General features: G+C 42.1%; 1 protein-coding gene across 1 annotated transcript in view; it reads left to right on the top strand.

The window, feature by feature from the left end:
- PPP6R2 (protein phosphatase 6 regulatory subunit 2) overlaps positions 1-12478 on the top strand; it is a 72382-nt gene that overhangs the window by 40379 nt on the left and 19525 nt on the right. Inside the window, exons 6-15 of the mRNA XM_026046529.1 lie at positions 1465-1530; positions 2184-2296; positions 5041-5154; positions 5504-5630; positions 6341-6493; positions 7148-7351; positions 7861-7925; positions 10021-10136; positions 11434-11519; positions 11779-11859. Of these exons, the coding sequence (XP_025902314.1) occupies positions 1465-1530; positions 2184-2296; positions 5041-5154; positions 5504-5630; positions 6341-6493; positions 7148-7351; positions 7861-7925; positions 10021-10136; positions 11434-11519; positions 11779-11859 (1125 nt within the window). The remainder of the gene's footprint in view (positions 1-1464; positions 1531-2183; positions 2297-5040; positions 5155-5503; positions 5631-6340; positions 6494-7147; positions 7352-7860; positions 7926-10020; positions 10137-11433; positions 11520-11778; positions 11860-12478) is intronic.

Raw genomic sequence — 12478 nt, 5'->3', positions numbered from 1 at the left:
TCTACTTTATTCTACTTTATTCTACTTTATTCTACTTTATTCTACTTTATTCTACTTTATTCTACTTTACTTTCTTTTACTTTCTTTTACTTTCTTTTACTTTCTTTTACTTTCTTTTACTTTCTTTTACTTTCTTTTACTTTCTTTTACTTTCTTTTACTTTACTTTCTTTTCGCTATTGATACTACTCAGTGCTTTGGTACCCTGGGAATATCCAGGGATTGCAGTCCAAAGGTGGGTTTGTAGTCATAGTGCTGTGCACACGTGGGGTGCATGACTGGGTGTGAAAAGAGGCAACGTGCAAAAATAACCCATGGCAGGGGAAGCAGAGGTGGGTATTTAGTTGTTACAGAGGGTGCCAAGAGGCACAGCTGATGCATCCCATCCACGTTGCTTTCAAACGTGTAAATGATGAGATTTTAAGTAATCTTGGTGAAGCTGTTTTGTGAAATTGCCAGTTAACATCTCCCATAACTATCATCAGAGAACTGAATCTTGGTATCTGAAAGAAAGACTTCAGTAGTCTTACCCAAATACATGGAAATGAGAACAGATTCCTGTAGAATAAATAAGCAAAAAAGTGAGGGATTGTTATTGTTTTAGTGGCTAGGAGTGGTAAGACTGGTGAGTCAAGACACAGAAGATGTCGGGATCAGCTGCATTTCCATGGACCTGAGAAGGTGGCTCAGAAATTGAATTTTGATTGCAGAAAATTAGAAACCAGTGGAAGAACCTGAAGAGACAAGTCGGTCAAGAGATTGGACAGGATGGTATCTGCAGGAGGGTTATTAGAGCCAAGTTGGTAAAGAGTCACATAAAGACTTTAGTTGAATCATGTACCTAAAAATGAGCATTCAGGGGGAGAAGATACACACAGAGCCTTCTCACAAAGGAGTGGAAAGCAGGGAACTTCATGAACTTTCCCCATGACCCAACTGAGGAGCGATGGAAGATGATTGCAGAAGCTCGCGAGATCTTCGCCACTTCAGTTAGGGGTTTGCTCAGTCATATCCAAAGCAAGGGCAAGCACGGGGTGATAGACATCCAGCCACGTGCTTTGGGGGAAGACCTCGAGATGGAGGTGGCAGTGGTTGTGTTGGGCTGGGAAGCTGAGTGTGAGGATGAGGATGGCGAGGGCCCAGTTGCACGATAAGAACGGGCAATGAGAGAAGAAAATCATATTAATCGTTATGCTGCTTCTGGTGAAGAGTGTTGGTGTGTTGTGTTTTCTGAAGGTGTTTGAGTCCGTATGTTGGTGAGCGTGGTGCACTCACCAGTGCAGATTGAAGCCCATCTGTCTCTGCCCAGGGGAAATTGCCTGAGACTTGCGTTACGAGACCGATGGAAAGGAGCTTCCCCTCTTGGAAAACCTGTGTTATGTAAAGCTTTCCAAAGATCCTGTTTTTAATTCAGTGATAAAACAAGGATTTTCTTTCCCTTTTCTTTCCATTCTTCTCCCTCCAGTGGCTTAATGAGGCAAAAATTATACAGAGACTTGTGGAGCTGATCCATTCAAGCCAGGACGAGGACGTGAGTATGACAAAAACTGAGTTCTCTGTTCGTGGGCAGTGTAAGGTCCAGAAAAATTAACTCTATCTCTTAGAATAATAAATACCAAAGCATCCCAGGGAAGGTGATAAGGAAGGATGATCTTTATGGACATTCTCTCATTTGGTTGCTAATCTTTTGCTTTATTTTTGCCATCTCTGATTCACTTTACTACCAATTTCTTAGTTCCTTTTTATATTCAGTGCTTAAATGATGATTAAATTGTAAATGGTTTTGCAAACAATTAGTTTTTATTCATGGATACAACCTCCTGAGTACTGATAAGGAAGAATGAAATACTTTTTAATACACAGTGATGTGAATTAAATGTGAATCCACAAGTGAACACACTTGCTCAGAATGGTTAAAAAGCCTCCGCTTTCATCAATCTTTATTTGTATTTAGTCTCTATTGAGAATTCAGGAAGGCTTTCTCTTTGATTTCAAAATCTGCTAATTATTACACGGATGTGAACTATTAGAAGGAGAGGAATGAATAATCCAGATCATGGTGGCACTTGTCTGAAAATGCTCCTTTACTTGGTTCCTTGCACGCCAAGCTGCTATGTTTTCTGTGACACCGGGATAAGCCTGGCTGAGGAGTTAGTCCTGACCCACTCTCTTCTGCTCTTGCAGAGGCAATCCAACGCTTCCCAGACCCTGTGCGATATCATCAGATTGAGCAGAGACCAGAGCAACCAGCTCCAGGAGGTCCCCGAGCCCGATCCCCTCCTCACAGCACTGGAGTCGTAAGTACTGCTCAGCACGCAGGACAGCAGCTGGGCGGGCTGCTCATGTTGGCATCTGCTGGGACCTCTCCAAGGACACAGACTGGATAAACCCTTGGGAAGAGACCTTCAGTAGAGACCCCCTTGAGTAGAGATCTCCATAGATGTACCCTTGGCCTTGGTGTGTCTGACAGGTGCTGTGCCTTGCGAGTCAGACACTGGAAAGGGAGGCTTAATCTAGTCTCCTTTTAATAGTACTAATGCATAATCTCCAAAAGTAACATTTACAGGAATGTGGGGGGGGTTATTATTTATCTATTTTTATTTTTATATATGTCTGTTGGAAGGATCAAGAAAAATTTTCTAGAAAAGAGATGCCACATTGTGCCCATGACCCCAATCGCTGCTGCTCAATTTTTCCTTTGAGAACACTCTTATACATCCAGACAACTTGCACTGAATCTCTCAATGACTTCTTTCATTTAGAGTTTGGCTTTATTTACAGCCTTTACTTTAGGATTAGATATCCTAACTTCACTTGGGAAGTTAGGATTTGCTTCTCAAATAAAGTGAAATAGTGGACACCAGAAAATGCTGATTTTTTTTCAAGTTTACTGCAATCCCTTGGCATTATTTCATTGTTCTTTGTAACTGAGTTTAAATTACCTGCTTTATCATGTTTCCACTTCATTTATTTGTCTCAAACTCAGAAATATTGACTGAAGAGTCCATGTGAAATTAAAACCAGAAATATTACTTTAGGATTTAGCAATCTTCTGATGGAAAAGGGATAAAAGAAAGGACTTGCAGCAGGTGCAATGACTGTTCCAGTCTGTATCTCTAGATATGGCCTGGTATTACTCTTTAGGTGGTTTTGTTAACACAGAACTTTCTTGATTCGTGTGACCTTGCTGCTGTTTGCTGCCGTTTCCGAGCGTGAGGGCTCCGTGTTCCCGCAGGAAGCAGCGGGGCCAGCGGGACGTGGTGCTCTTGGGATTGCTGCTCCCAGACTTTGTGAAGCCCCATTCCCTGTAGAAATGTGAAACATCTTCCAGACGCCTCACATCTGCCTGCCCCTCTTGCCTAAGTGCTCCTTATCCCTCTTGCTCCTGCAGAAATGCAGGAGATCTGGTCTTTTTTCCCATAGCTGACCTGAGTTTTCTTAGCCATAGTTGAGTGAGCGCCGGGTTTTTAGTGCGGCTGCCCCCTGAGATGAGAGTTTCTGGGACACTGTGGGATGCTCCGAGTTCAGTGGCCTTGAGAGAGCTCTACAAAGCGGAGCTCTGATGCTTGGCTCGTGTTTTACTGCTCCTTAGCTTCTTCCTTCCTCCTCTTCTGGCCCTCTCCAGCCTTCCCCAACTTCCCCCGTTGTCACTCTCCAGGCACTACCTGTAACGCCCATGGGATAAATCAAACTTATCTTCGTATACTTCCAAGAAGCACTCTACAATTGATAAATAACTTCACTGTTCATAAGAAAAACTGCAACAAAAGTGGTTTCTTGTACTCCTGATCTCTCTGGGATCTGTAGGTGTTGTACATCTCATTGCTTTTCTCATCCGGTTCTTCTGGGTATTCTTCTGGGTAGCACTGCTAAACATTTATTTATTTTAAATTGACATTTTGGTCTGTGAATCACAAATTAATGATCCATACATGCTGCAGGAAGGAGCCAAGACCAGGCTTACAGAGTAAATATCAAATCCTGGTTTTTGGTACTGCCTAAAGCATCTAGAGCAGTTTCGCAGATCAGCTTGGGTGCCACAGAGTGAGCTTAGTTGGTCACTGTAAGCTCGTCTCTTTTCCTGACGCTGCCTTTTAAGCTGAGCGTCTGTATTTAGATGCTGCTTATTAAAATAATTGAGTCTCCTTTTTTATTCATGTGTTTTCACATTTTAGCTCATATTTTATTTATTCCCCTATAAATGCGATTTTTTTCAATTAGGAAGTAGCAGAAGTTGCTGTGACCTGCACAGTTTTGCTCTGCCCACGTGGCCTCAGTTTATTGATAACTTCTAGGGGTCTGAGTGTCAAAGCTGGTTTTAATGCTAAGAAAGGACCGGTATCGTTATTTGTTCTGACTCTGTTGGTCTCCAAAACTTCCCTCTCCTGCCCAAACCTATCACTTTGGGGAAGGCATCTTGTCTTGGTTAAGCCTCAAAGAGATGGTGAATCAGTTAAAACTTTGCCGGGACTGCCAAATAAATACATATTATTTACAATTCAAAAATTACACATTTTTCATATAATTCAAAATTTACGTATAGTTTACAAAATTTACATATAATTCACATAATTCAAAAATTGCAAACACAAAATTACACATTTGTTGGCTCCTATTTCTAGCTCCTGTGTCTTATAATGCCAGTGGCAAAGATAAGGCTCATCCTATGTTTATTACCTTTTTTTTTCTTGGGATCCTGATGGATAATTTTGGATTATGAATTAATAGCTTTATATCGACTTCAAAAAAATTGAATAGTCCAAGTTAACCCTTACATTGTCTTCAATCTGTAATGAAGAGGCACACCCTGTAGATGTGAGAGAGTCACTTCTTGGGTTGGAATCTTTGTTTTTATAACTCAATATTGCCTTAGTGATGAGGAAGCAGGTTCCTAACCTGGTCTCATTCCAGTCTTGTCATAGGAGACTTTCAGGAAAGGAGGGAAAAAAAATACAAGCTTTATTTTCACCAGAAAAGACTTGTCTGTGCTTAAAGCAGCTGCAAAACATTGCAAATTTTATGTGTCTGTGTTGATCAATAGGCAGGAATGTGTGGAGCAGCTCCTGAAGAACATGTTTGATGGAGAGCAGACTGAAAATTGCATAGTGAATGGAACCCAGGTTCTTCTAACCCTGCTGGAAACGCGGCGCTCTGGGTAAGTCTTTGCTAGCAAGAGCACTTAGGAACACGAGCACTCACTGGTGCAGCTTGCTCCTTGGTTATTTGTGTGGCTTTCAAAGCCCCAAGGAACTTCAGTAACGTCTTTGCTATTTTCACTCAGCTGTGCAAGCAGTTTATTCCATCTTCTCCCTCTAATTCCTTTTTTAGATTATGTAAATATAATCTTGCAAATAATATAATACTTGCATAAATATCTGTAGTGTCTGACAATGATTATTTTTCATATTTAGTTATTTTCCAAGAAAAAATGACTAACATGAGCAGTGTGTGTGACCAGCGTTTTGAGATTTTGTCAGTCTTGACTGTTGTGCTTTCCTTTGCAGAGTGGAAGGACTGATGGACTCATACACTCAGGGATTTGAAAGGTCTTACACTGTCAATAGCAGCATTTTATATGGCATTGAACCAAGGCTAAAGGATTTCCACCAGCTGCTGCTCAGCCCTCCCAAGGTAAAGCATCTCCACCTTTCCCAGGAGCAAAAGGGCGGCTCACCTGCCTCTAAGCCTTCTCTTTCTTCATGCAGAGGGTTCCTGGATATTTCCCATACATATATAATGGGCAAAACTCTATATCCCCAAAGAAAAGTCGTTGCTTGGTGCCTGTGAATCAAGAGTTTAGGAAGCAAGAAGGACTTGGGAGCAAGCACAAGAAACCAGCCAAGCTTGTGTAAAGATGCTTGGGGAAGGAAGCAGCAGGAACTTTTAGTTAGGCCTAAGGGATGTTTTGACTTCAGTCTTCAATTTTGGAAGTGCAGCCCATTGTTCCCATTCAAGGGGAAATGGTATAAGTTAAAACACAGGCAGCTCCATCTCCATGTGAGGAGGAACTTCTTGACTGTGAGGGTGCCAGAGCCCTGGCCCAGGCTGCCCAGGGAGGCTGGGGAGTCTCCTTCTCTGGAGGTCTCCAAACCCACCTGGATGCCACCCTGTGCTCTGGGTGTGCCCGCTGGAGCAGGAAGGTTAGCCTAGATGATCTCTAGAGGTCCCTTCCAACCTCAACCTGTGGTCCCTCCAACATCAATGCTGTGATTGTAGCAGCGTTGGCCAGCGCTGCCTGGGGTGAGAGGACTGGGTTTTACCTCCTGGGGATGGTGGTGTGTGGGAGTGCACAAGTTGTCTAGTTGACCTTGCTGAGGCCTCGCTATCTGTTTCTTTGGCAGAAAACAGCAATCCTGACTACAATTGGGGTCTTGGAGGAGCCGTTGGGGAACGCTCGTCTTCACGGATCTCGGCTAATAGCTGCTCTGCTTCACACAAACACTCCCAGTATTAATCAGGAACTATGCAGACTCAGTACCATGAACTTATTACTTGTGAGTAATGTAGTGTGAGATACTGTGAAAGGGGGTGTAGCTGTAAACTGGGAATCGCTTCCTTTTTCTTTGAGCTTTTCAGTGCAAAGGAGTATATTTCATGTGTGCCAGCACCTAATTATGTCCCTAAAATGCTGAAAGCGGGAACATCCAGCCTGAAAATAGCTTTTGTAGTACAATCACAGTTGCTTAGTGTGTTGAAGTGAAGCTCATGCTTCAGATTTATTGTTCCAGTAGCTTAATTGTGTGTATGCAAAGAGTCCTGTTATTGAGGGAGCCCCCAGTAACACTGAGATGTGTTGTGGACTCAGGGCTTACAGTAAGGAGTGCACATCTGTCTGTGAACAAGGACATGTCCTGGGAACTGCCACTATAATCAGGACAGTTCTGAAAATTCCTATTTTGGTACTTGTATATGATTTAGTTAATAGCTTTCACCTAACTAAAGCAACCACAGAATAGGTAATATATTTATTTAAGGTGTCCATGCTGTGAGCTCTGTGCATCTGTCAGAGTATTACCAATGTGCTGAATTGTCTCAGTGCAGTCGTTCATTAATCAGTTAATGGGGCTGTGGTTTTATTTCGTCTGGTTGTCACAAATGGGAAACTGTGTCATAGAGTGGATATTTTTCTGCTTCTCCTTTTGTTTCAGGACTTATTTTTTAAATACACGTGGAATAACTTTTTGCATTTCCAAGTGGAATTGTCCATAGCAGCTATTCTCTCGCACTCTGTACAAGAGGGAAAAACTACTACTAATGACGCAGAGGGCAAGGAAGAGGTGGTGAATGGAAATGCGGCCACAGAGAGCCTGGAGACTCCAGAGAACAACCCCGAAAACATCATGGTGACTCATGTAAGTTTGGTCGTGTCACCTGAGAAAGTTCTGTGACAAGCTGGTCAGAAGAATGGAATTTATTTAAAACCTGTGGAAGAATGAAATTTATTTAAAAACTGTCTAGAGACATTACTTTGTTCTTCCAGTTCTGGGTGGAAGTATTTTTGCTCTTGAATATTCATTATTTTTCATGCAATTACCAAAGAAACATACAACCAGGTCTCATAATAACCGCAATCGGGTATTTCCTGCATTGAGGACCTCACAATGAAAAGTTTTTGTAGTTTTTGTAAAATCACATCATCTTTTGCGTGGAGCAGACTGAGGGTGTTTGAAAGTGTTGCTGTTTTCCGTGGATCCTTTGAGAAAGATTTTGGGAAAGCAGCTCAAAGGCTGAGCTTAAGGTTTCCTTCAGTGGGAGTGAAGGAGTGAAGAGCAGTAACCGTAGTTCAGGGCAGGCCTTCTAGGATGAGTCTTTCCTTGGCAAACTGTTGAAATGTTCTTTTTCTCTCTCGTTTTTTCTCTAGCTGTTCCAGAAATGCTGCCTAGTGCAAAGGATATTGGATGCCTGGGAAGCCAATGACAAAATACAGTAAGGGATTTGGGTACAGCGTGCTATATTCTAGGGCTGCCGATTTTGAATATTTCCTTGAAAATTTTCTTTATTTGATTAATTTACAGTTTAAAGGTGTCTAAAATCATTTGGACTGTTTACTTGTTAAAAAACAAAGTTATCAAACTGAAATATAATTAAAATACTCCCAAGCATGGAAAAAAATATATTTAATGTTTCAATTCAATCGTTCAAATGCACAATAAGCTTCTCTCTTGCATTCTTAATCCATTTTACATAGTGTTTTAACATAAATCTATATTTTAGGCTATATTTATATATATATTTTTTACTTATCTTTTGGGCTGATGATAACAAATTTTATGGATAGTTTTGTTGCACAACTATGGGCACCGTTTTGTAGGTAAGAAACATTATGCTTCCCATGTAAAATTTTTCTCAGTTTAATTAGATAGGAACTGAAGTGCAGACATATTTAATGTCATCACATGGTCCAAATACAAAAGCATTTTAATGTCTAGAAATATATGTATTTTAGCTACGAGAGAGGTGTCTCAGGGGGTGTGCTTTAGGAAGTGTGAGGTTCTATGGGGGTTGCAGTGTGCACTAAATGAGGAGATGGGGGAGGCACTAGGAGCCCCACAGTAAAAGATTCAAGAATTTAAGATTCAAGGATTTTAAAAAGCAGCAAAGATGATTCTGGAAATATATTTTCCTGCTGGCACAAGAAATTTCTCTTTGAGTTCTCCCGGTTTTAGATACTCTGTATGTTTGTCATGCAGGACTTTGTAAGTACCAGAGCTTATCTTCTAGGTAGCCAACATATTCTTTAATCTCACTCCTTTTGATCTGCCTAGGGAATTAGAATTTTAAATAACCAAAGCGTGGCCGTCAGTCTGGGTTCGTAGTAAATGACATTTCACAAGGCTGCCTGCAGCACATCTTTATTTGCAGCCTCATTCATTGCAAGCAGAACCTCCATTTGTGGTGTGGTCGATAAAGAGCGTCAAGCAGGTGTTGAGCTAAGCTCCTTCTGCACGTTGGCTGTCCCGTCATGGGAGCGTCCAAACCCACAGGGCTTTGGGTAAAAAGCTCTGCCTTGGCACTGGAGCTCGTTATGGGTGTTAATTGTGTCTAAGACGAGGGGTGGCTCAAGTGCCACCCTATTAAAGGACCCAGGACACAGGGACATTAGTGTTCGTCCTGCTTCGTGTGAGTGGCATCTCCCGCAGGTGCCCAGAGCGGCGAAGGGAAGGGTGAATCTGAGCAGGGCAGAGCCCCAGGTTGACGCTGCTCTTCTCACGTTGCAGCCTTGCCCTTCCCGCAAGGGAAAGCGAGGCCTCGTGTGTGTTGAGCCTGGTGGTATCTGCGAGAAAAAGCTGCATTTGACACCAGACACCGGGTAACGTTAGGAGGAAACTTCTGTGATTCAATTTGGGAGGGTTGTTTTCCCCCTTTGCTTCGATTCTGACCCACCAGTTGCATTAGTGGGTGGGTCAATCTTGTGTCCTCCTTGTGCTCCATCAAGCAGTAGAGCTTTGTGAATGAGACTTCAGTATTTGGGACGCTTTAGAGTACATAATATTACAGTGACCATGCCTCTGGTGAAGGAGACGCGGTGGAGAGCCAAAGAGAAGTGCCTCTGTGACTGCTTTCACTTACTTCTGCCCTCTGATCTTATTTATAAGGGAAAAATCCAATGGTTTTGCATTAATCTCTTTTCTCCACTCATATTCACTGCTAAGTATTTCAATTGCAAGTAGAACTATAGCTTTTTCTGTAGCAGTGGTTTAAATTCTTCTTGTTGCATGCTTCCTTTAGTGGAAATTATAACGGGATTGTTTATTTCCATCTAAACCTATTTCCAGCTAATCTTTGATGGTACCTGCATAGCTTAAGAGTTAAGGCCCTTATAGGGAATACCTGGATGAGTGGTGTCCTCGCTCCCGTGCATGCAAAAATGCAGCAGGATTCGTGCTGCAGGTGACCCCTTGGCCGGGCGGCAGGGACGGAGAGCGGTCCCATGGGTGCCACCCGTGTCCTGCCGCGTGGGGCTTTGCAGACCCGGCCTCCCCGGCCTCCGCTCACTGCCCCTGCTCCTCTCTGCGCGCAGGGCGGAAGGAGGGATGCGGCGCGGGAACATGGGCCACCTCACCCGGATAGCCAACGCCGTCGTGCAGAACATGGAGAAGGGCCCCATGCAAACGCAAATCAGCGAATTTATTAAAGGTATCCTTTATTCGTCTTTATTTATGTGAATTTATTCCAAGTATACATATATAGAGGTATACATAGAGCTATAAAGGTATGCACATTTATATATATATAAAGCTCCTTTCCTACTCTACTTTTTTTCTTTGATTAACGAAATTTTGCAGATCTTTTAGGAATACTTTCAGCACCTTACATTCCATGAGACTTTCTTTTACGATGAAAATGACTGAATATCGCAAATTCCCTTATCTTAAAAACGTATTTAGACCAAATTCTGCTGATCTTTGTTAGCACACAGTCCCGTTGAACTGTTTTTTTCTTTCCTCCCCCTAAGCAGAGGCTGATTTTATCCTTTTTCTCCTAAAGAATACTTCTTTTTTCATCAGGATTTGCACGTACATCTGTAGTGTTTATTTAGAGCATTCTGGGTTAGTGTTTATAAGTGGTGCCTCATATAATTGTTCATTGTCACACCTCTTTGAGAGGAGGAGACACAAGTTTTATTGTGACAACCAGTTTTCTCACACAAGTTTTGTGTGAGAGGAGATGAGATTTTCTCTTGTCGTCTGTTAAGGCAAAACGGCCACAGATGTGACTCAGTTTCCTTTTCTTGTTTCTAAGGAATAGATCAAATAGTAGCTGGAGTGACTTGGTCTGTTGTCATTTATGCGTTAACGTGGAGAAGGAACAAATGTCTTGGGAAAGACTGAAAGGTTCCCCAACCATAACTGTTTCTCTCCATTATATCACTATGGATGAAAAGAAAAAGGGGGAAAAAAAAGTTCAACTTTTTCAACTTTTCAAGTTTTCAAAAGTTCAAAAGTAGAGAGCTTAGCTCCCCTATTTGGTGATTTTCAGGAAATTGCTGTAGATTTCTTTATCTTTAGCCTGCTATAACTGCACAGTGAGTTGAAACGGCTAAGAGCAGTATCTAAGTGGGTTGCCTAATGAAAGATTTTCCCTTTTCTGCAGGATTTGCCATTTTTAGAGAGTCACAGATAAAATGTAGTTCGTTCAACACCTGCTTTAGTTAGTTCATGTGCAGGTATATGCGCCTGCCCAAAGACTTCAAATAGCCAGTGCAGTCAGCTGAGATATTCAGGCAAGCTCAGTGTGTTTTGGTAATATTCTATTAAATGTGTTGTAGAAGGAGTTCACCCTGTTCATTAAGGATCAGATAGTCCCAAAACCAAAGCCCTTGATGAAGCTACTGTTCCTAACACAGTGGAGACAATGGGGCTAATGACTGTCTAGACTAACCCTGAGCTTTTCTCAAAATACGACCATTTTGATGGTGACCTTTCCATTACAGAGCTACCTGAAGATTGCAGAGGGAGATGGGAGAGTTTTGTAGAAGAGACACTGACGGAAACGAACAGGAGGAATACAGTGGATTTGGTAAGAAGAATGATATTTAGCATTTTTCAGATTTTTCTCATCAGGCCTGTTATTTTCTAAATTTTCCTTAATAGAAAATAGTAGTGGTATTGATGGACATTTCCTACTTTTGCTTAGAGCGTTAGTACAGAACATGTTTCATAGTCGTTCTCGAAGCAACAGTGTTCCTGATCCATTTTGGGAAAGTCTAATCCACGTTCCTGGCTTGTTCACTCGGAGCTTGCTTGGCTTGCCCTTATGCTTACGTTTTGTACCCCAGGTGAGCACTCATCATCTGCACTCTTCCAGCGAGGATGAAGACATCGAGAGTGCTTTTCCCAATGAACTCTCTCTGCAGCAGGTGAGCCAACAATGTGTGCTTTGCTGCTCCTGGGATTCACCCTTAATCCTTCCTTCTGTAGATCAGCTTCCTGGTTTTACTCTTAGTCTGCTCAGCTCATGATTTTTTTTCGGTATATCTCCTTAGGTAGCAGAGTCCAGTCTAGTCTCTGAGCTGGGCTTGAATGTCTCCTAAAATTTGCCTGGGCAATAATGCTGGGGTGCCAGCAGTGCTTGGGGTGCCAGACCCCAAGTTCCCAAGGGGGAGAACAAACACTGTGCTCTCAACGACCCAGGGAGTAATTCTTCTAGCTTGCTTAGCAAGCATGCAGTTGTAGACAGAGGTATAGAACAGGACATACATAGAAAAATTAAAGTACCATTTACCAGGGCCGTTTAGCTAAGAGAAACAAAGATTATTTGGAGACGTAGACCTCATTCCTCAAACAGGAGGGATATAGAGAAAGTGAAAAATACCTTCTTGGTGTCCATAATGGGGTTAAGTGGTAATAGAGCAGATTTCACGTTATATTGGAGAAAAAAAACAAATGAAAAAAAAACAAAAACAAAATGGTATTTTAGTAGAACAATGAAGCAGACTAATTATTTTCTAGAAAAATTTCATAACTGTCATTGGAAAA

Source organism: Nothoprocta perdicaria, unplaced genomic scaffold (assembly GCF_003342845.1).
Source record: "Nothoprocta perdicaria isolate Ctin4 unplaced genomic scaffold, notPer1 scaffold_447, whole genome shotgun sequence".
Taxonomy (NCBI): Eukaryota; Metazoa; Chordata; class Aves; order Tinamiformes; family Tinamidae; genus Nothoprocta; species Nothoprocta perdicaria.
The sequence above is the reverse complement of the archived record's forward strand: the minus strand, read 5'-3'. Positions and strand labels throughout refer to the sequence as shown.